The sequence below is a fragment of the Carica papaya genome, chromosome 8 (assembly GCF_054855325.1).
Source record: "Carica papaya isolate Zhongbai chromosome 8, ASM5485532v1, whole genome shotgun sequence".
NCBI classification, from domain to species: domain Eukaryota; kingdom Viridiplantae; phylum Streptophyta; class Magnoliopsida; order Brassicales; family Caricaceae; genus Carica; species Carica papaya.
This window is the reverse complement of record NC_142316.1, coordinates 34,752,392-34,778,271: the sequence shown is the minus strand read 5'-3', so window position 1 is coordinate 34,778,271 and position 25,880 is coordinate 34,752,392. Positions and strand designations below refer to the sequence as shown.

The following is a 25,880-nucleotide window of genomic DNA, read 5'->3' as shown; positions in this document are numbered from 1 at the left end:
TTTTTATTTTTTAAATAAAATTTAAACTCGAGTTATCTACTCTCGTATAATATGAATCCGTATAATATGAATACGCTATCTAAACGGAAAGAAAATAGAATTTGAAGCAGAAAGAAAGCAGTGAAGCACATCATACAATGAAATTCTCCACAATTCCAAATGAGGCTGTAAGCATATATGTCAAGCATCCTGCTGGAGTAAACAGGAAATGAAGTAATAATTTTATATACATTTTGTCTACAAAGAGAATATCCTTTATTTCTTCTACAAGGACCTTCCCAAGAACAAACTCTAAATTCCACCATGTTCTTCCAAAATCATCCTCTTTAGGTTCTTCAATAAGACCCCAAATGCATTCAAAATAAAAGAATTTTTTAGCTATACGGTAATCAATTTGTTTTTTCAAGCAGAGGGTAGTATCAGAGGATGATCAGTATCACTGTGATATCATCATAGAAGATGATAAGCCAAAAACCAGGGTATCATCAGAAGATGATAATCGATGAAAAAATAATGAAAAGAGTTGAATGGATACCATCATCATCAGAAGTTGATAGACCTCCACCACGCCATCATCAGTGGATGATAAACCTCCACCATGTCATCATTGGAAGATGATCAAAAGTCCAACATTCTGTCATATAAGAAAATGATGTTACCTATGTACAGCCTTCCGAAATCTCTTTGGCTCTACATTTCCAGATTGCTAGGTCACACAAGTGAATCAGCGCATTGACATTAATGTGCGTAACTTCTTCTCCCTCTCTGCTTTCTTGGCTGTCGGAGTCCTTTTCAACTTCTGCAATTCCTCCGTGACAAGCTTCTCGACTGTGTCAATTGACTTCAGAAGCTTCTTTTGAGGTGTGAGAGCTTCTGATTCCTCTGCATTCTGATTGGTGACATCAAGAAGAATCTTAGTCACTTTACCGAAAGATGGAGAGCATCTACCAATAGCACCCGACGGGTTTGGAGAGAGGATAGACCTTTGCTGCTTAAGTTGAATAGCTGATGGCACTGTGGGAGAATCAAGAAACCTCCTTTGATGAGTTACTGGAGTCCCCACGTGCTGGCCCCCCACCTCGCTCAAGCTAGCTCTTCTCCTTTCAATAGCCTGCTCAAGACTCCCAACAATAATGGATCAAGAAATGGCCAAGAAAGCCTCAAATAGACATGGCCAAGAAAGGTACAAAACACAAAGAACAATGAAATAATCTTAACATAATATATCATCCTTGTTGTAGATCTTGATTCAATTAGAATAAATAACCATGTAAAGGCACAAAACAAAATTTAGAATACATATCCATATATAGGATGTTGCGGTAAATTGTGTTCTTTTTTTGATCATTCTGTTGCGGTAAAGATATATCACATCACAAATTAATATGGTATTTTACGATAAAAGTAATAGATGGAATTGTCATCAAATAACTTATTAGCATATCAATAGATTATTTCGGAATGGCATATATATCACACATCCTAAAGTAAGTAAAAACTTTAGATTTTCATCAAGACACATATACAACAATATCTTATAAGGAAAAGCACTTAATTATGAGAATATACACGATAGAAAATTCTGTCAATCCATTGAGGTAAGGTCGACATAAGTGAATAGTTGCTCATTTTTTTAAGGTGACTGTCCTTCAGTCCATTCCATATATGTCTTTCTCAAAAGCTTGAAGATAGGCATCTTAGGTGCAGCCCAGATAATGCCTCTTCTCATTAGATTATCCAGGGTAGGGATTCACCCCAAGTTGCCTCTTAAGAAAAGGTTTTCTTCCTAGGTTGTCTCCCTCATCTTTCTCACAGATAGAAAGCTCTCTCTATTCAGTTTTTACGCCAGATTTTTTTGTACTATAATGCTTTATTTATCATCAAGAAAATTGGTATAGATTTTCAACGTAGTCTTGGAAGGCTCCTATAAAGAAACCTTGTGCATCAAAGAGAAGTTCTAAGTCATTCAAATCCAAAATCTTTCAGAGTTCAGAGCCATTTAAATTCAAAGTCTTTCAAAATTTTGAAGTCATCTAAATTCGAATTAAGGAGTCTTTCAAATTGTTGGGTAATTCCGATGATCAACATAAAGTTGTTAACTAGACGTTCTATAAACACCATACCGCATTAAAATGAATAGAGAACTTAAGGGCATTCAGTCACCATGCTAAAGGCATATAGGACAGAATCATTTCATTTCCATTCATAACGGAGGGGGAAGCTCAGACACACACCTAGCATTAGGTTCAACCACGTAAAATAAAGCACAGAACAAACCAGAAATTGAAATTACCCTCACAATAGCAGTGATGTCATGAAGAGGAGCTCTTGGGTACCAAGCTGGTAACAAATTAAGTCCCCTTCCGCGTCGAGCACCTCCCGCAGGCGTGTTCTCCCTTCCTCCCGGAGTTCCAGGAAGATTGCGACCGCGCCCATTTCCGGTTCGCGGAGTCCCGAAACTGGTCCTTATAAGCCCCCCACCTCGCCCTGAACCACCACCCAGGATCATCGATCTTCGCGCTGCCATTGATCCAACTGGGGATTCGAACAAGTTTATACTCGTTTCTTGCTCGTCTACAAAAATACCCAGTGCCCCAGAGCGCCTCGTAGCGAAGACTTGGACGATTTCATCGGGCCTCGACAATCTGTCTCTAGACTCGGGCATTGTTATACTTTCAACTGATGATAAAGAATACAACAAACTGAACATATTAAGTTAAATGAAAAAGCTACCATGTTCTGGGAAAATAAAACTACAGAAGAAATTGAAGATTCCTGGACTACTAAATAATGTCGTTTTCTTCAATAAACCGAGAAACTTCTCTCATTTTTTTAAACTTTCAATGAAAAGAGGGTTCTCTTCCAGCTTTAGGTTCGTCATTGACACTGAGAATCCCCGGTGACCCCTAAGCCAGAATCTTGTTTCAAGCGGACCTCAGATAACAAATTCGCCCGAAAACGAGTTTCGACCGATACCCAAATAGGAGACAGGCGAGTCTCTGATTTCAAAAACAGAAAAATCTGAAGAAACCCAGATAAGATCAGGAAGAAGAAAAACAAAGTCGCAAATCACATTAGTCCCGATAAAGTCCCAGTAAAGACGAAAAACAAGGAATTGCAGCTTTACCTGGATGGTCCGCCGATTATCCTTGAAAGCACAAGGAAAATGTAAACCTTAATTTCGAATTGATGATTAAAGGCGGTCTTATATGCAAAACGAAAATGGTGGGTGCTTCGAATCCAATAGGTTAGCACGTGCGAGACATTCCATTTCCAGGTTTACAAGTCGACGAAATGAAAATTTCAAATCTTCTTTCGGGCGGGAAAACGTGTAGAACTGGTTTTGGATGCGCTGAGTTTGCTATTTTACTCGGGAGCTAGAGGTTTTGTTTGTGTAGACTTGTCTGACTATGAGGTCCAGCCCGAGCCGCACGTCTCCGGCTCAACGAGCTCAGTCTAAAAACACCAATGGATCGAGCCTTGGATTCATCAAATGGGTCGAGCCCAAACAACAAATGCTGCATATGATGGCACTCTTACATTGAAATTTGGAGATTTAGTTCTTTGAGTTTGGATAAGAACTAAATATAAGTATATATAATAATAAAGTAAAATAAAAATAATATATATATATATATAACACTTGCAAATTTAGACAGATTTCAGAAAGTTAAACTCAGCTCATTCCCACTTAACCCTAGTTTCCTGATAATTCAAACTCAAACCTGACCTTAAACACATATTTTAACAAAGAAATTCATGACAAATTGAATTAGACAGGTTTAGATATTAAATGTCATTCCTACACAAATCTCTTGAATCATTGGATAACAAGTTCTAAAAATTACGATAAACTCTTAGTATAGCTAATGATATTATTTATTATCTAACCCACATTAGAATTCTTTTTCTGGATAATCATGGCAGTTGGTATTTTTGTCATAGTAAGTAATACATCACATAAGATATATCACGGCTAATTATGGCAACTTTGTGAACCTTCCCTCAGCTGCAACTTCAACATAGAGTACCACAAAACAAGGAAAGCTCTTGGAGAAGCCTTCAAATCAAGGATCATTCAAGTCTTGGTAGTAATAACTTAGATCTAAACTTTTGAGCTAATAATCCATTAAGTCGATACAACTTACCAATTAGTGCAAGCGTAAACCGCCTAAAGCTTTGATTATATATGATAGAGGCATACGATAATTGTTCAAACTTCTGGTACCAAATAGTTTGAATCCAAAAATCATCAAACCCAATCATGAAATTTCAAATTAATATGATTTACTAATAAGTATTTCCTGTAGAAATTGAAGCAACAAGAAAACAATGAAACACTTCATAAAATGGAATCCAACACAAGCTAGTGATTCCTCAGAAGACTTGTAAAGTGAGCAAATTCATGGCAGAATATCCTGCTAGACAAATCAGAGACTGAACTAATAGTTTTATATACACTTTATGGAAACAATATCCAGTATTTCTACAATAGACCTTTTCAAGAAGAAACTCTAAATTCCTACATATTCTCCCTAAAACCTTCCTCAGTGGCAGCAAACATATTCTCCAACTCATCTTAAATTCTTCAATCAGATGTCAAATGCATTGAGAATAAAAGAGTGTAAGCTATATGGTAAGCAAAGTTTTTTTCTTCCAACAGAAAGTATCACCAGAAGATGATCAATATCACTGTGATATCACCAGAAGATGATAAGCCATCTAGCATATCATCAGAAGATGATAATTGATGAAGAAACTTTGAGAAAAAGTTGAATGATATCATCATCAGAAAATGATAAACTTCCACCATGCCATCATCAGAAGATGATCAGATGTCCAACATTCTATCATCAGAAAATGATATTATAGCTGTGCAGCCTTCTGAAATCTCTGGATCTACCTTTTCAGATTGGTGCATGACACTAGTCGATCAGCGCATTGACATTAATGTGCGTACCTTTTTCTCTCTTTCTGCTTTCTTGGCAGTTGGGGTCCTCTTCAACTTCTGCAACTCCTCTGTAACAAGCTTCTCAACTGTGTCAATTGACTTCAGAAGCTTCCTCTGAGGTGTAAGAGCCTCTGATTCCTCTGCAGTCTGATTGGTGACATCAAGAAGAATCTTAAACACTTTACCGACAGAAGGCGGGCATCTACTGACTGCAACTGTTGGGTTTGGAGACCGGGTGGAGCCCTGCTGCTCAACTTGAACATCTGATGGCATTACAGGAGAATCAACAATCCTCCTTTCATGAGTCACAGGAGTCTCCACCTGCTGGCCCTCCAACTCTCTCAAGCTAGCTCTTCTCCTTTCAATAGCCTGCTCAATGTTCCCAACAATTATGTATCAAGAAATGGCACAGAAAGCCTCAAATATAATGGAAAATGAAATAATAAAAAAACACCCATTAGTGCTAATTGAACCCTACATTTAGGCACAACAGCCATTATGAAGGCAGTGATGTTGACAATAAAAACACATGAGAACTTGTGGCCCTTGCAACCATGAGGGCTTCTTGGGCACACAGGCGGAACTCCTGATATTGTAGACCAAACATAAAATCCTGTACCTCAGTTCGGGTAAAAGGCAATGACCAGATGTTTTTACACCGCATATCAACTGTGTTATTGTTGTGCAATATGGAAAATTAAGCAAGCATAGAAAAACAAAAAGTAAAGAACACAGTCGACATGTTCAACAGGGAAGTACTAATCAAGGAAAATAACTCGGCATCCACTACAAAAAATCATCAAAAACTTACAACGTGGTATGTCTACTTTCAGATTCTGGCTATAACATATTCAAATCTCACAAGTAGCAATGACCTCAAATTCTGAAGAGATGTCTATATATATACACACACGTATAGATATATAGCAAGTGCAGGAAAAGAAATATGTTTAATCATCTAGACCAAGAAACCTTATAACAGTTATAAAACAAGTCAGTGATTATTTACAAGCCACAAAAAGGAAAAACATAAAGTTATAAAACAAGTCGGTGATTATTTACAAGCCACAAAAGGGAAAAACATAAACTTTGATAAATATCTCAGCTATTTAACTTCAACAGTAATGGAGAAATAAGGATGCAGGAAAATCTCCAAACAATTAATGACCAATGAAAGAAATAGAAAAATACTAAGAAAATCATTACATAATGGATGCAGCAGAAATTAAATACAAAAATATGTACTACAGCCACATGCCCAATCCAAAGTTATTAACTAGAGATCATTATAGACGCCATACCCATGTTAAAATGAATTGAGAACTTGTTCCTACGCAGTTAAAAAAGGTATCCAGAACATTATTTATTCACCATGTCGAAGATATATAGAATTATTTCATTAGACTAACCCACAGAAAAGAAAGAACTTATCAACTGAAACAACACACCAGTCGGACATTACCCTCACAATGGCTGTGATATCACGAAGAGGAGTTCTTGGATACCAAGCTGGTAACACACTAAGTCCCCTTCCGCGTCGAGCACCTCCCGCCGGCGTGTTCTCCCTTCCTCCCGGAGTTCCACGCAGATTCCGACCACGCCCATTTCCGGTTCGTGGAGTCCCGAAACTGGCCCTTCTAAGCCCACCACCTCGTCCTGAACCACCACCCAGGACCATCGATCTACGCGCCGGCGTTGATCCAAGTGCTGTTTGTGCTCCTGCTCGATGAACTGGAGATCCGAACAAGTTTATATTTGTTTCTTGCTCGTCTACCAAAATCCCCAGAGCCCCAGAGCGCCTTCTAGCGAAGACTTGGGCAATTTCAACGGGCCTCGACAGTCTGTCTCTGGACTCCGGCATTGTCATACTTTCAACTGATGATAAAGAAGTGAATTATAACAAACTGAACATAACAAGCTAAACAAACAAGCTATTATTTTCTTGGAAAATAAAGCTACAGAAAATTTTGAAGATTCTTGGACTACTAAATATCGTTTTCTTCAATAAAAAGAGACTCTACTAATAGAAACTCTCTCATTTTTTAACTTCCCACGAAAAAAGGGTTCCCTTGGTCCTTTAGATTCATCCTTGAGACCCACAAGTCCCTGGCAATCCAGAAGCCAGAACCTCGTTCCATAACAAATTCGCCCGGAAACGAGTTTCGGCCGATACTCAAATAGGATTCAGGGAGTCCTATATTTCAAGAACTTTAGAAATCCGAAGAAACCCAGATAAGATCAGGAAAAAGAAAAACAAACTCGCAACTAACGTAAAACAAGATAAAGTCCCAGCGAAGAAGAAGAATTAAGGACTTGCAGCTTTACCTGGAAGGAAGACCCGTAGGGTGGGATTGTTCTCGGCAGCACAATGGAGATACAAACCTTTGTGGGAGAGAGAGAGAGAGAGAGAGAGGTGTTGTGGCGAAATTTCGAAGTGATGATTTAGGCGGTCTTATATGCCAGAGTGAAAATGTGTGTTCTTCGGATTCAAGATGTTGGCACGTGCGGAACATTCCATTCCCAGGGTTTACAAGTCCACGAAAATGCAAATTTCAAATCTCGTCTTTCGGGCGGCAAAAGTTGCAGAACTGTTTTTGGATGCTCATAATTACTATTTTACCCTTGAGCTAGATCCCCTGCTTGTGTTGACTTGTTGACCGCCGGTTCACCCGGGAATGACGCGTGTCTAAACCAATGGGCGCAGTTCGCATTCCAAATGGATTTGAGTTTACCACGCATGGATCGGGCCTAAACCCAAAAAAGTAGGCCCATAAATTTAAGAAATTATAAATTTGGATATAACAATATAATATAATATAATATATATATATATAATCAATTAAGCCCTCGTTTTGTATATTTTAATTTAATTAGGATTACCATTAGTGCACATTAACAAAGTATTACATGAGATTAAATTAAACGCGTGTCACATTCTGATTTTATTAATATCTACATTAGATATCATGTTATCCAATGTAAAGTATTAACGCAATTAAAATGCAAAAATTGAATTCCCGTATTAAACTTTTCTTTATTATAATGTTTCAGTTTCCGTTATCAATGATAATTATACAAATCGGATAACGTAATGTAAGAATATAAGAAGGTATATCTCTTTATCCGTTAAAAAATTAATAGAAATCATATCATCACAGATACAATAATTAACCAATTTTGTTCGATATAGAGACAATAAAAAAAGCCGCATGAGTGAATATATAACCTACATATAAGTTGGTTAATTCAACCAATCTTGTTTCGACAATTGAAAGAGCCACTGGTTTATCTCTCCATCGAATTAAATTTGTCGAAACTGTACGTTCGTGAGTCTATGCTAAAGTTTCAATCAATTCAAACATAACATAAAATTAAGCATATAAATCCAATAGCACAAATAAGATGTCCCAATAAGAATATCTACGTCCGAACCGATAAACTATTCATAACGAACGGATTATATCTATCGATAAGTTGGGAAGAGTTTTTACCGTAGATTAACAATATTAGTATGCATTTAACATTTTATATCAAAATAGAAAAGATCACTCATTCAACATTTTGATTCTTGAAAATAGAGGTGTGACATCTCATATTGATTCTTTGCAGAACTGGTGATACGTACATTCTCGACTTTATTCTCTGCAATCACTCTGATCACAAAGCTTGTCCCATTCAAATTAAACCAACACTAGAAGCAGACATTACCATAATTAAACAAAGCACTAACCCTCGTACTAATCGACTAAACCAGCCTAACCACTTCTTAATTAACGTAAATTCATTCCACTAATTACTTCAGCTTGCATGGTTGCAGAGGGGCACCGCACAGGCACCGGTTATGAAAGTAAGACGACGAATCGAACCTCCCCAGCTCTTCGCCGTCCGGGATCTTCCCACACAGAAAGTTATAGCTTACGTTCAGGAACTGCAACTGAAGCCGGGCCAACCCTGCCGGTAAGCTACCTCTGATTCTGTTGTGGCTCAGATCCAGCCACACCAAGCTTATGGGTAACTTCACTTTCGAAAGATCAAACTCAAAAGAGTTCCTCGACAGAATAATCACCATGGTTTGCGTGTTAAACAACATGGACCCGTCACCCTGAAGCCTGTTCCACGACAAATCAATAGTTCTAAACTGCATTTTCCCTAGCGAGACTGGAAGCTTACCAGCGAGCTGGTTGTGGGACAAGAACAAGTCGGGTACTTCCCCGCGAAAGGATCCGAAAGACTCCGGTATCGACCCGGTAAGCTTGTTTCTGTCCAAGTGAAGAGTGCGAAGCTTGGGGAAGGAAGAGAAGGAGCTAGGTATGGTGCCGGAGAGTTTGTTAAAGGAAAGATCCAAGTAGTCTAGGTTCTTGAGCTGGCTGAGAAAGCCTGGAACTGGGCCAGAGAGGTCTGTCCAGCTGAGGGTGAGGGAGACGAGGTTCTTGAGTTTGGCTATGGTGGGTGGTATAGTGCCGGTGAGGTTTGTGAGTTTGCGGAAGACTAGATAATCGAGGAAGGGAAGGTCACCGACTTCCGGCGGGATTTGGCCGTTGATATCGCCGGAGAATATATTTAGCTGGTCGATCCGGTGGGTGGTGTCATGACAATGGACGCAGTACCAGGTACAGCAGTCTGTTTTAGGATCCCATGAGACAAGGTGGTAAGGGTTGTGTAGGGCTTTCTTGATCTTGAGGAGGACTTTTTTGTCTTCTGTGTTGCAGAGCTCGCCGAGGGAAGGAGAGAGGATGAGGAAACCGACGATGAAGTGGAGAAGGGCTTTCATGATTTCTTGTAAGAGTAGGGTTTGAAGTTTGCAGGAGGCTGATGTGATCTATGGAAGGAGCTGGAGAGAAGGGATGAATTGTTTTTTGCTTTCATGTATCATGTTAATTTAATTATATATATTAATATTCACTTTAGTCCAGCAATTCGGCAAGACGTGGCATCTCACGTGGGAGTCGAAAGAGGATCGAGCTCCCCAAAACTCACCACCAACAAGAATTGGATCACAGTCCTGCGATATATAACTCAGGTTCTTAGAGTACTCCTGTAAGCCTGTTATGATTCAGATCCAACCATATGAAAATAATAGGCCTCTATGGGCTCAAAGTGGGCCTCTATGGGCTCAATGTGGGCATCTATGGGCTCAAAGTGTGCCTCTATGGGCTCAAAGTGGGCCTCTATGGACTTAAAGTGGGCATACACGGACTTAATGCGAGCCTCTATGGGCGTATTGGTCATGGGTTGAGAACGGGAATTGAACTCTATGAGATCTAATCTCCCGTTGTTCCTCACTAACTCAGTAGTAGAGCGGTCGGCTGTTAACTGACTGGTCGTAAGTTCGAATCCTACTTGGGGAGATTTGATTCGTTCCGAATTAAAGAATTCAGAATGTCAGAACGAAAGGGTTCGCTTTGACCGTTAAGAGTAGGTAACCTGTTCCCTAAGTGAGCATATATAAGCTTCAAGTGGGCCTCTATGGGCTTAAAATGGGCCTTTGTGGGCTCAATGTAGGCTTTGATGGGCTTAAAGTGGGTCTTTATGAGCTCAACGTGGGGCTCAATGGGCTTTTAAGTGGGCCTCTATGGGCTTTTAAAGAACCAAAATTATTAGTTAAGTGTTCAAAAATTGCTGATATATTCATATTTGTGCATAAAATAAAGAACCAAATTTTTTTTCCTAAACTATATTAATCAAAATTAAAATATTTTTTTAAAACACAATAAGAGAATGGCTCAACCTCGAATAGTTAAATTCTATTAGAAAAACTCGATATCTCGATATAAACTTTTAACGAAAATGATTATAAATTTCTCTTGCGACGTAAAGTTTTTGATAGGATTTATAAGAAAATATTTTGACAACTAAAAGATAAAAAAGTGATGAACTTGTATTAAGAGAGCCTAAAGTGTAAAGAATACTCCAAATTCCTCCAAAAAAAAGGCCATTATTTGGCATCCACCGCAATTTGAGTGTAAGAAAAGAAACTAAAGATGGAGAATATATAACGGGTCCGGCCTATAAAGCATCTTTTATGTACGAGCTCATATATATACACACCCATATATATGAGATATACACAGAGGGAGAGAGCGTTTGACATGGAAACAGAGCTCGTGAAAGGTTAGAAGAATCTAGGAAAGTGAGAATACACCAAGTCTCATCCTGTTTCAGAACTTAAAAAGACTCCATTTGTCCCTTTAAGAAAGTTGGGCATCTGTCTTTTTTCCCCCTCCTATGTGGGATTTAGGGAACCAAACAATTCCTTTTCAATTAATCTTCTGGACACCACCATTAAAACCAGTCTCAATTTGCTTTGAAGCTTTCAATTAACGCCAGTACTTTACACCAATTACAGTTCAATCACCATTCTTTTATATCACCTTTTTCTTTGAAAACCAAGATTCTTCTGCCTACCAGAAAGTCCACTAATGGATTTAGATGCTCATAAAGCTAAAAGACCCAGAAGGTTTTCTAACCTGTTTCGCCGGAAGTTTCATTCTAAACAATGATATACTGGTTTCTCCATGATCTGCAGAAGAAAGACAAACACATCTGCAAAGTTCCATGAAGTATAGGAATCTCCAAAGCTCGAATTCTGACTGCAACAGTGAAGAAGTTTTGTTAAATATCAACGGTGAGATGAACGAAGCTCTCTTGCTATAACTTTGTTCATTTTTTTTTTTGGAGATAAGTGACTTTCTATAACTTTATTGTTCATATTAGTCTTTTCTGTCTCAGTTTCTGAAGTTATACCAATCCTCTAGTCCAACAAGAGAGAAGGAAGAAATAGAAACTCAAGTATATATAGGAAGTTCAGAATTTGCAGCTATTCAACAGAGAACTGCAAGGAGGATTTTAGAGGTTGCCACTGATGAATCCAGTAGCTCAAGAAGACTATAAGCTGAAAGACACCAAACCTCAACTTGGGGAACGATGGCCGCATGGAGTAGTCCGTAGTGGTTGGATTTGTAGCGAACGAGCCACGAGCACTTACGATCTTGTTGAGCAGATGTTTTATCTGTATGTTCGTGTGGTGAAAGCCAAAGATCTTCCCACAAATCCAGTGACTGGAAGCTGCGACCCCTACATTGAAGTGAAGGTTGGAAATTACCGGGGAAAAACAAAGCATTTTGAGAAGAAAACAAACCCAGAATGGAATCAGGTCTTTGCATTCTCCAAGGACAAGATTCAGTCCTCAGTGGTCGAAGTGTTTGTCAGAGACAAAGAAATGGTGGCCAGAGATGATTATGTGGGTAAAGTTATATTTGACATGAATGAAGTTCCAACAAGGGTGCCACCAGATAGTCCTCTGGCGCCTCAATGGTATAGATTAGAGAGCAAGTGGGTGGACAGCAAGATGAAAGGCGAAGTAATGCTTGCTGTTTGGATGGGAACTCAATCCGATGAAGCTTTTCCGGAAGCCTGGCATTCTGATGCTACTTCGGTTTCTGGAGAAGGTGTTTACAGTGTCCGGTCTAAAGTTTATGTCTCGCCAAAGCTATGGTATCTGAGAGTAAATGTAATTGAAGCTCAGGATCTAGAGCCTCATGACAGAAGCCAATTGCCTCAGGCTTTTGTCAAGGCTCATCTTGGAAATCAGGTGCTCAAGACAAAGTTATGTCCAACAAAGACAACCAACCCTATGTGGAATGAGGATCTGATTTTTGTAGCGGCTGAGCCTTTCGAAGAACAGCTGGTGCTCACAGTTGAAAACAAGGCAAGTGGCTCAAAAGACGAGACTATGGGAAAGATAAGTTTGCCACTCACCATCTTTGAAAGGCGCTTGGATCACCGGCCAGTCCACTCAAGATGGTTTAACCTGGAAAAATTTGGGTTCGGAGTTCTGGAGGGAGATAAGAGGAACGAGCTGAAATTTTCCAGCAGAATTCATCTGAGAGTTTGTCTTGAAGGAGCTTACCATGTCCTAGACGAATCAACACTCTACATAAGTGACCAAAGACCAACTGCTAGGCAGCTTTGGAAGCAGCCAATTGGAATCTTTGAAGTTGGAATCTTGAGTGCTCAAGGGCTTCAATCAATGAAGACAAAGGACGGTAAAGGAACAACAGATGCTTACTGTGTAGCCAAGTATGGACAAAAATGGGTAAGAACCAGGACAATCATTGATAGCTTTAATCCCAAATGGAACGAGCAATACACGTGGGAGGTCTACGATCCTTGCACAGTGATTACACTGGGAGTTTTTGATAACTGCCATTTGGGCGGGAATGAGAAACCAGGCAGTGGAACTAAGAATGATTCGAGGATTGGTAAGGTAAGAATCCGACTGTCAACATTAGAGACTGATCGAATCTACACCCACTCTTACCCACTTCTTGTACTGCAACCATCTGGGGTAAAGAAAATGGGAGAATTGCAGTTAGCTTTTCGTTTCACTTGTCTGTCCCTAGCTAATATGATTTACCTCTACTGGCACCCCTTACTGCCAAAGATGCATTACTTGCATCCTTTCACTGTAAACCAGTTAGATAGCCTCAGATACCAAGCTATGAACATTGTGGCAATGAGACTCGGTAGAGCAGAGCCACCACTGAGAAAAGAGGTAGTCGAGTACATGCTTGATGTGGATTCTCACATGTGGAGCATGCGGAGGAGCAAAGCTAATTTCTTTCGGATTGTCTCTCTGTTCTCCGGAGTAATCACGATGAGCAAGTGGCTTGGTGAAGTTTGTCACTGGAAGAATCCAGTGAGCACAATCCTAGTCCACGTTCTGTTCTTCATATTAGTCTGCTACCCGGAACTAATCCTCCCTACAATTTTCCTCTACATGTTTTTGATTGGGATATGGAATTACCGATTCCGACCAAGGTATCCTGCTCACATGGATACCAAGCTTTCTTGGGCAGAGGCAGTGCACCCAGATGAACTAGACGAGGAGTTTGACACTTTTCCTACATCTAAGCCCCAGGATGTGGCACGGATGAGGTATGACAGGCTAAGGAGTGTTGCGGGGAGGATTCAGACTGTTGTGGGGGATATTGCGACACAAGGGGAAAGATTTCAGGCTCTGCTCAGCTGGCGAGACCCAAGAGCAACCAGCCTATTCGTGGTTTTTTGCTTCATCACGGCTGTAGTGCTCTATGTAACACCGTTCAGGATTATTACTTTGGTTGCAGGCTTGTTTTGGCTGCGGCATCCAAGATTCAGAAGCAAGCTACCCCCAGCACCCAGCAATTTCTTCAGAAGGTTACCATCTCGAGCAGATAGCATGCTCTGATCTGATGAATAACAGATATACCTCAAAAGGATTGCTTTTTGTTTTAATTTCAAGACTTCTGTGCTTTTGATTGTATTCCCAGTGTCTTAATTTCTATTCTATCACTTCTGTTTTCAGAAATTCTTTGTTTTCGGATAAGAGCCTAATCAAAGTAGTTAACTACCAAATAAATTTTTTTCAGCTGAGAGAAGCCAAAAACGCCTCAGAGAAAAATGGAAGAAGCTAAACTCAAATGTCATAATCAGTTTCTTATAAGTCATCAAGAACAATTAGAAACCCAAGCAAAATGGGTTTTAAACCAAGATGTCGAGGAAATGAATTTAAAAACAAATTATCAGCCTATCACTCATCAAATGAAGACTATATTCTATTTTTTTAAATAACATCAAATGAAGACTATATTCTTAACTTTTCATAACATCTCCAGATTACTTCTATTTTGATCAGCGAATCATCTCTTTCTGCCTTTTTCAAGTTGAAATTAACAATAACAGGAAGCAAATCTGAACTCAAGCTGAAGTTAAAAACGCACTAAAGAAGCTCATTTTATATGATATCAATCTTTTCATGATAGACATTCGAAATAAAAAAGGCAAAATTTTTTGAGCCAAGTAGCAAACTGAACATCTAATCATTTAATCAAACAATTTGAAGGAATTCAAAATAAACCATATGTCAAGATGCCTGAGATGCTTGATCTAGAAAATAAGCTCATGAGGTTTCATGCCGGCCTTAAGTGAAAATCTGGCAGCCAGATAAGGCTTCAAGTCAGGAACTCCTTCAATGGACTTAATCAATAGGGCATCAACAGCTTTCTGGTCTTCCTTTTTCCCATCGGGCAGGGATTTCTTTTCCTGCAACATTTCAAGAACACATAAGCTTTGAAACTGAGGAAGCACAAGCAAGCTCTTCAAATGATATTACAAGCGAGAAACTATAAACTAACCTCTTTCTCAGCTTCAAAGAACTCTCTCTCACCCTTCTTCTTCTTCTTGTCAACTTCCTTTGCAAAGTAATTATCATCGAATTTCTCCACATTAACTCCAGAGATGTCAACCTTGGTCGAAGTTGCGATAACATATGATTGGTTCACGCGTCTCAAAGGAACACCATTGATCTTGAATGGCCCTATCATGACATGGAAAAAACAAGCATTCAAGCAACCAAACAGGAGATGTAGAAGAGATGGAAAACACCATTGTCCAGTCTAGAATCACCCCTATAAACAGAGAACTACCCAGTCAAATTTTCTTACAAAAAAGAGAATTTAATACAAAGGAATCTTCATTCTTAGTCTCGATTTAGTGTCTAACGTGGACAACTCCAAATCAGATGAAAACCAGCCTGGAGTATAAGAGCGTGAAAATCATGAAGGATACATGAATGTATGTGTGTGTGAGTATATGACCGTATGTATATATGTATTAGCACTCCTATATATATCAGAAAGCAAGCTCACCAGTAACCAAAAGCAACCCAGACGGAAGCTGCTTCAAGAATACAACTCTCTTTCCCATAAATCTCCCCGCCAACAATATCAACACAGTCCCTGGAGTAATACTCGACCTGCATTTACCATAAACCTAGTTTTCATTTTACCCTTACAAAATTCAAAATGTTACTACTAATATTTTCTTAGTAGCAGATGAACAAAAGTCAGGGTAGAATTGAAATGTTAAGAGAAAGGGGAACCTGAGCTTGGTGGGCTTGGGTTTGCGCTTGTTCAGGAGCGGCTTCTTAACGTCGTCGGCTGGGTAGAACTTGGGCGGTTTCTGGGCGGTTGATTTCTCCGCCGCAGCTAGCTGCGCATCGTGGCGAGGAAAAACGCCGCCGTTTTTGGCCTTAATAGCCCAAAGGCCTCGCTTGTGATACATCTTCGATCTGGAGTACTTCCCAATGCCGCGTACAATATCTGGGTTGCGACTCCGGCCTGGGTTCCTCCCTTTTGCCGCCATTTGTCGAATCTGGTCTCCCTCTGTATCTCACTCAACCAAGGGAGTTCGAGGTTAAGACGAAGAAAGAGAAGGAGAAGCGGGTTTGATATCAAACCCTAGACTGTCTCAAAATCGGGCTGACCCAAGAGCAAGAAGTTTACATACGGATCAGCTCTTCTCCATCAACCTTCCGCAGGCCCGGACAAGCCCCATAACAAGAGATGGTCCTGAGAAACTTCAATAAATTTCAAATAAAAAAATATAAATATTTTTCAAATGGTTAAAATAGTTATTAATTTATTTTATTTCCATTAATCACTCGTCTTTTTAATCAAATTAATCTCTCTACTTTTGAAATTTTTTCGATTTAGCATATTCTACCGATATAAATTAACACAATTAACTTAAAATATCACCCATCCGGTGTTAATTATATATTATTTTATATCTCACGAAAATTTTAATATTATATATTTTTTTAATATAAAATAATTCGAATTAATCTAAATTAAAAAAATAAAAAATATTATAATTATTACGTGATCAATATGTATACGTATAATGTGGAGTTAAAACAAACAAACAACTAACAATATAGCGGTATAATAATTAATATATTATATTATATTTAAAAATTATAAATTTAAACTTTACTCAAAATATCGAATTAGTCAATATATTTTTATATTATGAAGTAACAGTTACCGATTTATAATACTTGTTTCAATTTATTTCATCAGTGTTTTAATAAAGTTAATGTAATAAAATTATGTTTAGTTTCAACGGACTCGTGTTATTTATGAACGAAAACAAAAAATTTAAAGTCAATTTTTAACGGGTTTTAACACAATCAAATTTTTTTTATTAAAAAAGTCAAAAAATAAAAAAAGTCAAAACGAGTAGGAAAATTTAAATTGATTTTTGGAGTTTTGTTAATAACAAATACATACATTATGAGAATTGTCTTTTTGTTTGATTTTTCTAGAGGTTGCTTAAACCTTCAAGTAATCAAATTTCAATTTGGAAATGGAGTGCATTTTGGTTTATTCGACGTATAAAATAAAAGTCATTAGTCGAAATAATTCGAGATTAAGCGTACTAAATAAAAAAATTAAAAAAATAAATAAATTAAAATAATATTTATTAATAGAATTATATTTAGTTAATTAAAATAAATTTATTAAATTAGAAATTCGATATAAATTTTAAATAAACAGATTAATGTTAATTAACTCCTTAATTATTAATTATTAAAGTATGACGTGTGACGACAATCATCTGCAATAAAGAAAAGAAGAGAAAAGGACTTATCAAGAGATCTTGTTCAGACTTAGAACACAGTTCGATATGGTACTGAACCCTAGAAAAGTAGGACCGGAGTCCTATACGTATATAAAAATGGCAGTTAAATCTGTCAGCTGTGTATATAAAAACGTAATAAAAACCATGCATGCAACACCCAAGTGTACGTTTACATCTCCCAACACCCGTCTTCTTCCTCCCCTTCAATCCTTGTTTGTCTCGTTCTTCATCCAACACAAACAAAAATGAAAACCCAACAAAAAGAAGAAGAAGAAGAAGAAGGAAAAAAACCCATCTCTTACTTTTCTTCTTCTTGTTCACTAAGTACCAGAAATATCATCCCCATGGCTGCCGGTTTTTTCTTTTCTCAGTAACCAAACAGAGCGAGGAAGAAGAAAAAGAGAGAAACTTCTGATCAAATCTATATATATATATTTTTAACTGTCTATACCTATACATAATCTATGAAGAAAATTACCCGAGAGAGAATACAGTTATATGAGATTAAAAGAGAAAGACTAGAGAGAGATTTTAAAGAAATATCAAAGTTGACTAAAATGGCCTAGCTAGGGTTTTTCCTTTTTTTCTTTTTTATCTTTTTCTTCTATCACTTCATTCCTGCCGAGGTCGAGCCAACCAGAGCGAGCTTAGCGTCCGGAGACGGTGGAAGTACTCGGCGATCGCCAGTAGACATCTTGCCGCTTGACGGGTTGTCAGAATTTGCTGCAGCCGGTGCAGCGTTTGGTGCCTCAGATTATCAGCCTGTGAGTTTTTATTATTATTTTTTTTCAAAGAATCATTAGTTAGTTCTTCATTGAGATCCATGGAAATAATATTAATCAAACCACCATTATCACTAATTAATTTGATTAACTCGCACACACATTGGACTAAACAAGATTAAGCTAACTTGACTTTTGATGAAGGCATAATTAAAAATTTTCACATAGGCTATATCTACCCATGACTTTGTTGAGCTAATAGGGTTTATTTTTCAAATGGGTGTAGGAAGTTAAATTACTCTAAAACACAAATTTGAAAATCCAAAGGAGATTACAATAATTTCTCAAAACGTATATACTCGTAAATTATATGATATAAACCGATCATAAACCCAATATAACTCAGACTTTATAACATATATAATTCCCGACTAACATTTCATAAACAAAAGTTTAGAAATACCGTATATATAAGTTAATACGTGAAATTATATATTTAAAATCATGTAAATATGAAATATTTTACTTAAAAAACAATTAAGTTGATCGTAATTGAAATAAATTCAAAATCAAATTCCTCTCTTTGACTAGATTATTAAATGATCGAGTTGAAATCTTATTAATTCACCATAGTCTTAAGATGACATCAAATTTCTACATAAGAAAAGTACAATCACATTATTTTTCAAAAGGTTCGATATTCCAATATTTGGACCCACTCTCGTTCTAAATAACTCCTAACATGACCCCCCTATAATTTTCTAGAGAAATTAGTGAGAGGTTTTTAACCCAATTATTAATTATAGTTATATATGCTAATTATGAAATTATAACTAATCTTTTTACACTCTAAATTAAAATTATTAATTATATATCTTTTAGATGTATTAGATGTATTTAATATAACGTATGTTTATTGAGATATAGTTTCTATTTGTCTTGTATATGGTTATGTATGTAAATAAAAAACTATATATTAATATAAAATGAATTTTTTTTGTATATGTGAAATCAATTTCCTACTTAAAACATGGTATAATCGATTTAAATAATATAATCTTTTGTACTATAAATGTATAAACCAAATACTAACAACCTATTTTATATAGATAAGACTAATTATATTATCAGTGTTAAAATAAACCCATGTGAAATAATTACATTATCGTAGTAAATTTATCAAGTAAGAACACATTTTACCTGAAATATAAAGTAGTAATATTTTCTAAACCCTAATTAATGCGAGGTTAAAAAATTAAATACTGACAATATGAATTGAATTTTTAGTATCGAAAACTTTAATATAAATATTTTTTACTTTGAAAATAAAAAATGAAGAATACGTTTTTCTTAAAAGATGAGATAGTAACGTTTTCTAAATACTAATTAATAGAAGATAAAAAAATTAGATGCCGATAGATATAAACTGACTTTCTACTATTGAAAACTTCGGTACAACTATTTTTTTTTTTATGAATAAAAAACGAAGAATACGTTTTACTTGAAAAATGAGATAATAACGTTTTCTAAATATTAATTGATAAGAGATAAAAAGAAATTAGATACCGACAAATAATTATATTTTATTTATAAAATTAAAAATAAAGAATACATTTTACTCGAAAGATAAAATAATAATATTTTTTAAATACCGATTAATGTGAGATAAAAAATTAGATACTGACAAATATGAATTGATTTTTTATTATTAAAAACTTCAATGCAATAATTTTTTATTTATAAATAAATAATAAATATAAAAATAAAAAAAAATTGAATAAAAATTTAATATAACATTATTTTTTATATTGTATATTATCGTAATTAATATATTAATATCATTAAATGTATTTTTCATATATTTTGGAATTTATGTGATAATTACTTGAAGGGAGTTATAACAGATTGGAGAGGTGAACTTTCACGCAACTTTAGAAAAAGTCAAACGGTTGAGAGCATGACGTCACCACCAAGATGGGCTTTTTTCAAGTTCCATCTCTTCTTGGGGTTGGGGGGAGAAATCATGTCTTTTACTCTGGTGTGGGGACCAGTGAGTCGCCACGTGGAAATATCAAAATATATAACTTTAGTTGGATTAATATTTTTTTTAGAAATTAATTATATTTTTAACAAAATTAATATGCCAAACCCTTCTATGTCCACGTATATATATGTGTGTGTATATATATATGTATGGTGTGTACGTAGATGCCACGTGTATATGTGTATGTATATATATATATGTAAGCTTCCCCCCCATCTATTCTCGTAGAAATGTGGTAGGTTTTCTATAGCTACCAAGGACAGCATCAGATTCTCGTTTGACACATGGATCCCACCCACCACCCATTCATCAAACTCAAATGGGCCCCACAGGCAAATCATACGGTATACTAACTCCCTCACCACCATCAACTTAATGCTTTATAAAATGCATGGTCTAACCAAAAATATATAGAAAAATGTTTTATACGATATAAATATATAGAAGTATACGCACCTGTCTGACAAAACCTTCGAGAGTGGAGAGCTTGTTGATGGCAAGAGCCATTTGGCCCATGTAATTGGTCATGTTGGTTGGGCAGCTCAGAGAATCAGAGGTTATGGTGTCTGATAATGATTGATTAAGAGCTTCAAGCCCTTGTGACAGAGCCTCTTCTGCCTCCTGTGTCGACTGTTGCAACCCGCATATCCCCAAGATTTGCTGCTCCGTTAATGGCTCCACTTGATTCGGTATTATCTGCAGCCATTTTTATACTTACCCAGATCACAAACCCCTCATTATAAAGCTTACCATTCATGGAAAATTTAGATCTCGTATAGAATCGGGTTATACATTTCATGTGTGTGTTTACGGTAATGGTCATGGTCGAGTTTTGATTTCGCAAGTCTGGTGATTCTTTTCTTATTTATACACTAGAAACAAGTGAACAGAGGAAGATATATAAAGAAATGATTTTGAAAATCACCCTAAAAAAACCAGAACGGAAGGTGACAAGAGTGATCATTGTGGAAAAATATACATGTCGGTTTTACATGTATATGTACTTGTAGTGTTCATGATGAAGAAGTTCCGATATGCAAGATTGGATGTTTTTCGTTTATATATTATTGACTAGCTATAGGACAAATACAGAAATGAAGATGAGAACAAGAGATCACATTCTTGCTTGTGTATATATATATATATATATGTATATATGTATTTGATATCTATGTTGCTTGGTAATAAGAAAGAGAATGCAAAAATGATGAGTAAGAAATCCAACTCTATCATCTCTTTCAAATCCAGAAAATGTAGTAACAGGTGCATGGCTTTATCTCAATGACACCTAACTGATCCCTTTAATAGAAACCCTCACCATAACTTTCCCAATAATTCATTTTGTTGTTCATATCTTCTTTCCCTAGTTTACGCTAACCCACAAACAATTTTCTCCATGAAATATACACAAACTATACCTAATATATTGTTCTTGTTTATATACAAGACCAAGAAACTAATAAAAAGAATTAAGTATTTGAGGATAGGGGTGCAGCTCATACTGAGGATATATTTAAAGATATGTATCTGAGGATATGTACATAAAGATATGTATAGGGTTATGGGTTTACCTTGATGAGCTCGGAAGGGCGGAAGCCACCCAACCACATGAAGCAGCGTTCGGCGGGAGTCTTCCACATGCCGGAGACAAGGTGAAAGACGTCAGTTTTGGCAAGCATGGCTTTCAGGTTTATTACTTGGTCGTAGTGTGCCAAGCAGTTGTCCACGAATAGCCGCAGCTCGTTTTCCGGTATATGCTCCTGTACCGCCGCCCGGAGCTCCGACATCAGCCGGTGGTGCTCCTCTAGCCACCTCGCGTACTCCATGTCAAACATGGCCGCATCTATCAAACATATATATATAAGTAAATAAGAGGCAATGCTTGAACTTTGAACATAGAAGAATATATGGCGTTGGATAGGAGATATACATATATACATATATATATATATATATAAAATACCGGAGCTTATATTGTTGACACCAACAGGAAGACCTTGCTCACCGCCGAGAAGACCAGCTCCTCCGAAAAAAATGCCCTAAAACGAAGCAAGAATCAATCTTCCATCACATGGCTATATATATATTATAAACAAATGAAAGGTCACTTGTTGCTTAAGCGGTGAAGCTCAAAGAAGGTTGCTTACTTGAGCTCTAGCTCTTTGCAGCTCTTGTTCGAGTTGGGTGAGTTTAATCCGGCTCGACTCTAGTTGCTGAACGTAAGCCTGGAAGGATTGAAAAAATTGAAAGAGGGAGGAAAAGATAAGACAAATCAAATGAAACTCGGTTTGTATCTGAGGAGAAAAATTAGAGTATAGAAATGGACAAGTAAAGTCCAAGGATTAATCACTGACCTTTTTTCTTAATCTGCTTTTCCTTGCTGCCTCTCTATTTTGAGCAAGTCTTCTCAATGTCTGGTGGAAATTAATAATCATGTCAAAGATTGAACATTCTTACAATAAAGATGTGTAAAAAGAATATATAAGCACACGATAGATTCTATATGTATGTATATATAAGGCTAATGAGAGAAGGTTCACCTTAGCATCTGGTGTTTTGGGTCCTTCGTGCTCTGAACCAGAAGTTGGACCTTTACGGTTTCCTTCTCTCTATCGCAACATAAGGCAAATATTTCAATAATGGAATTGACCAAAAAAACCAAGACCTCAGAATCTCAGTTTTAATACTAAGATAATATATATATATATATATTCTCACTGACTTTGATGGTTTTAGCTGGCTCAGGTCCAGATGGAGGAGCATCATTTCTAGCGTTGGCCAACCCCGTGGACGGGTCTGATGGTCTCTTGGAACCGCTAGTTGGAGGAGAAACTAATCCAGTACTTGTCTACCAAACCCACAAAAGAAAAAACGAACCCATTATAAATATATATATAATATTTAAAAATGGTAGCGGTCTGGAATCAAAAAGCAATAAACCAAAGCTTGTAATCATAAAATAAGAAGAACCTTCGTTGACGATGGCTCTACGTGCATAGGTTGAGATGGGAAAATGTTCAAAGTCGGAGGCCTCATTCCTGAATTCTCTGCAAATATAAAATTCTTAAGCATATCAGAGATTTAGATTTATACGGACCCAAGTCAGAGCTGTGAGGAGGAAGAAAATGAGTAATAATTGTAAGAAATAATTAAAGGGGTCGTCATGAATAAGGAGATGTTTGCCATTTATGGCCGAATAAAGGAGGAGACGAAAAGGATGTGAGTAAAAAGTAGAAAAAACCCATACCCTATTCGTAAACTTGTTGGGTATACATGAAGAGAAATACCAGCATGAAAGTGATAATGATGATGATCAAATGTTTAGTTTGTTTTGTTACATGTGATGCCACAACTCCAAGCTCGGAGCAATTATGAAAAAAATGGATAGATAAATAATTCTGGGAAAGTGAGATAAATTTTTTCTTGAATTTTGTTTTTTTAATTCAAAGATTTGTTTCTGCAAACAGGATCTGGTCAAAGAAAGTACTGGGTAGCAGAGATTTTAATCTGTTGAGAACACATGCTTTTCCTGTGACCCAAACAAACTCTTTCCACAAAGGAATCTCCCTTTCTGGGAAACAAAACTAAAGGCGACTCGAGCAGAAGAAATCAAATAGCAAAAACGAAAAGAACAAGAAAATCCTTGACATGATTTTCCAAGTACAGAGAAACCCAGAGAGAGATGGAGATGGATAGAGAGGAAGAGAGAGAGAGAGAGAGAGAGAGAGAGAGAGATGGAGCTTACGCCTTTGGTCTTGAACAGTTGATTGGTTTTGTCCATCAAGATAGAGGAATAGAGCTTGATCCAATTCGCTGAAATCATATGAACCAGTGTCTTTGTTTCTGCTTGTTACCCATAAAAAGGAATAAGAACCAAAATCACCAAACAGAAAATCATCTGGGTATGACCAGAAATTAACCAGAAAAGAAAATTGAGTGACTGGAATAGAGGGTAAGAGAGAACAATCGAAAGCTAAGTATACAGACAAAGAAAAAACGGGTATCGTGCTTAAATAGCAGTGAGAAAATTATTACATGAAGTTTCCATGGATGGAGGATGACGATGAAGATGATTGCATCATTCCATAAGGATTCTGATGATGATTGTGATGATGGGGATTATACTGATGATGATGGTGATGATGACGATGCTGCTCTTGCATTTGATGATGATGCACTTGTTGTTGATGGTGATCCAAGTGTATGGAGTGGTTGTTGTTGTTGGTGGGTTTAGTACTAGACGCCATGAAAGGAACCCCAACAAGCTTTCTGTCTTCTTCTTCTTCCTCCGGTGCAGCTATTGTCACCACTTGAATAGCTCCCGAGTACCCCATTAATGACACAGGCAAGTTCACCACCTTCTTTGCTCTGTCGACTCCGTAACTGATTTCAATAAAGTTTCCCCCTTTACTACACCTCCATGGCAATCAATTTACAGGGATAGATACACACAGGAGAGAGAAGAGAGGTGCTCGGTATAGATGATGAAGACGAAGAATTCAAAAGAGAGAGAGAGAGAGAGACGGAAGAAGGTCGGTTACGAGAGAGTGATAAAAAAGAAAAAGAAGGAAAACAAACAAGGGAGAGAAATAAAAAGGGAAGAAGGAAAAGACAAAGGCTTTTTCAAGTCGAGTTTCTCTCTCTATAAATTAGAAGACGACTTTTTTGTAAACTCATATTCAGATAAAGCGGTCTTGAGAGATATCCTCTTCTTCTCCTTCAAATTTCTCCCTCTCCCCCTCCCCCCCCCCCCCCCCCCACCCCACCCACATAAAATATTTCATTTTACCCCCCCACAACTGGTTTGATTTCAAGCATATACATTTATATATATATATATATATTTGAAAATTAATTTATATTTTATTATATTAGGTTGTGAAAGTAAAAATAATTTAATTTTAAAAAAAATCAGAAAAGACACGAGGAAACCGCTTATTTAATTGACAAAACCACCCAGAACATCATAGGAATGCCGCTAACACTTGCCTTCCTTTGTTCTAGTTTAGTCTCCGGCGTATTAAATTTATGTACTGAAATGACAAAAAAGCCCTTGACAATTTCGTAATTTTACTATTTACCTTCCCATGCATATTTAACTCAGCACGTAGATTCATTCCCCCACCCTCTCTTTTCTTCTGTTTTCATTTACTTTTATTTTATTGTCTTTTTTCTCTTTTTTACTTTTTTAAATTCTCTCAAAAAAAATCAGATTCTCCATTTATATTAAAAAATAATAATAAAAATAAACACTGTCGAAAATTAATTTAAAATTAATTTTAATTTTTTCGAAAGACTACCCGGCAAAAGGATAGAGCACATGCGAAGTGGTGGGTGTAAAAAAGCAGGCGTTACGGAATTTCTGGGAGGGGGGTAAAACGGTCATTTCACGGAGAGAAAACCACAAAAATTACGACTCGTAGTAATAATAACAGAGGCAGCTGTCCACCGGGGAGTGCAGGTAGGACCGTTGACTATCTGACACGTGTCAGGTTAACGTACCCACTGAATTTTGGGGTTTGAAGATGGGTCCCACTGGATCAATCGAACTGAAGGGGAATCAGACGGCTGCCACTCTGTCTGAGGGGAAGGTTGTGGATTGGGGCCCACAAGAACCGGCCCCCACCTTTCCCGCTCTTTGTTCACTCGCCTCTCTTGCCAACCACTCCTAAAATTAGAACTGTCTGCTAACCGCAGA

General features: G+C 37.1%; 6 protein-coding genes across 9 annotated transcripts; 1 reads left to right on the top strand and 5 right to left on the bottom strand.

The window, feature by feature from the left end:
• Nucleotides 1-198: 198 nt before the first annotated feature.
• On the bottom strand, nucleotides 199-3,537 carry LOC110811661 (protein POLYCHOME-like). Of its 3 annotated transcripts, none has more exons than XM_088209577.1 (3): nucleotides 3,128-3,537; nucleotides 2,300-3,021; nucleotides 199-1,111 (listed from the first exon to the last, which is right to left on the bottom strand). In XM_088209577.1, the coding sequence occupies exons 2-3, from the start codon at nucleotides 2,708-2,710 to the stop codon at nucleotides 725-727; spliced, it is 798 nt and encodes a 265-aa protein (XP_088065703.1). In that variant the 5' UTR covers nucleotides 2,711-3,021; nucleotides 3,128-3,537; the 3' UTR covers nucleotides 199-724. The 3 variants fall into 3 exon arrangements, with proteins under 3 accessions (XP_088065703.1, XP_021893908.2, XP_021893906.2); XM_022038216.2 differs by having other exon boundaries at nucleotides 2,294-2,679; nucleotides 3,128-3,518; XM_022038214.2 differs by having other exon boundaries at nucleotides 2,294-3,021; nucleotides 3,128-3,514.
• Nucleotides 3,538-4,318: 781 nt separating this feature from the next.
• On the bottom strand, nucleotides 4,319-7,451 carry LOC110811662 (protein POLYCHOME-like). The gene is made up of 3 exons (XM_088209578.1): nucleotides 7,277-7,451; nucleotides 6,414-6,826; nucleotides 4,319-5,320 (listed from the first exon to the last, which is right to left on the bottom strand). The coding sequence occupies exons 2-3, from the start codon at nucleotides 6,816-6,818 to the stop codon at nucleotides 4,934-4,936; spliced, it is 792 nt and encodes a 263-aa protein (XP_088065704.1). The 5' UTR covers nucleotides 6,819-6,826; nucleotides 7,277-7,451; the 3' UTR covers nucleotides 4,319-4,933.
• A 1,059-nt stretch (nucleotides 7,452-8,510) lies between these two features.
• On the bottom strand, nucleotides 8,511-9,909 carry LOC110811656 (polygalacturonase inhibitor 2). The gene has a single exon (XM_022038206.2). It carries the CDS (start codon nucleotides 9,720-9,722, stop codon nucleotides 8,745-8,747), a length of 978 nt encoding a protein of 325 aa, XP_021893898.2. The 5' UTR covers nucleotides 9,723-9,909; the 3' UTR covers nucleotides 8,511-8,744.
• A 1,157-nt stretch (nucleotides 9,910-11,066) lies between these two features.
• On the top strand, nucleotides 11,067-14,300 carry FTIP1 (C2 calcium/lipid-binding plant phosphoribosyltransferase family protein). 2 transcript variants are annotated; one of them, XM_022038339.2, is made up of 2 exons: nucleotides 11,067-11,576; nucleotides 11,681-14,300. In XM_022038339.2, the coding sequence occupies exon 2, from the start codon at nucleotides 11,814-11,816 to the stop codon at nucleotides 14,178-14,180; it is 2,367 nt and encodes a 788-aa protein (XP_021894031.2). In that variant the 5' UTR covers nucleotides 11,067-11,576; nucleotides 11,681-11,813; the 3' UTR covers nucleotides 14,181-14,300. The 2 variants fall into 2 exon arrangements, with proteins under 2 accessions (XP_021894031.2, XP_088065003.1); XM_088208877.1 differs by having other exon boundaries at nucleotides 11,666-14,300.
• A 395-nt stretch (nucleotides 14,301-14,695) lies between these two features.
• Nucleotides 14,696-16,295, bottom strand: LOC110811739 (large ribosomal subunit protein eL6-like). The gene is made up of 4 exons (XM_022038300.2): nucleotides 15,873-16,295; nucleotides 15,640-15,746; nucleotides 15,127-15,308; nucleotides 14,696-15,034 (listed from the first exon to the last, which is right to left on the bottom strand). Exons 1-4 carry the CDS (start codon nucleotides 16,133-16,135, stop codon nucleotides 14,879-14,881), a joined length of 708 nt encoding a protein of 235 aa, XP_021893992.1. The 5' UTR covers nucleotides 16,136-16,295; the 3' UTR covers nucleotides 14,696-14,878.
• Nucleotides 16,296-17,434: 1,139 nt separating this feature from the next.
• TGA10 (bZIP transcription factor family protein) lies at nucleotides 17,435-24,918 on the bottom strand. Its single transcript, XM_088209395.1, has 11 exons — nucleotides 24,218-24,918; nucleotides 23,928-24,025; nucleotides 23,153-23,229; nucleotides 22,905-23,030; nucleotides 22,723-22,791; nucleotides 22,537-22,596; nucleotides 22,330-22,407; nucleotides 22,146-22,221; nucleotides 21,754-22,025; nucleotides 20,639-20,878; nucleotides 17,435-18,178 (listed from the first exon to the last, which is right to left on the bottom strand). The coding sequence occupies exons 1-11, from the start codon at nucleotides 24,514-24,516 to the stop codon at nucleotides 18,029-18,031; spliced, it is 1,545 nt and encodes a 514-aa protein (XP_088065521.1). The 5' UTR covers nucleotides 24,517-24,918; the 3' UTR covers nucleotides 17,435-18,028.
• Nucleotides 24,919-25,880: the final 962 nt, after the last annotated feature.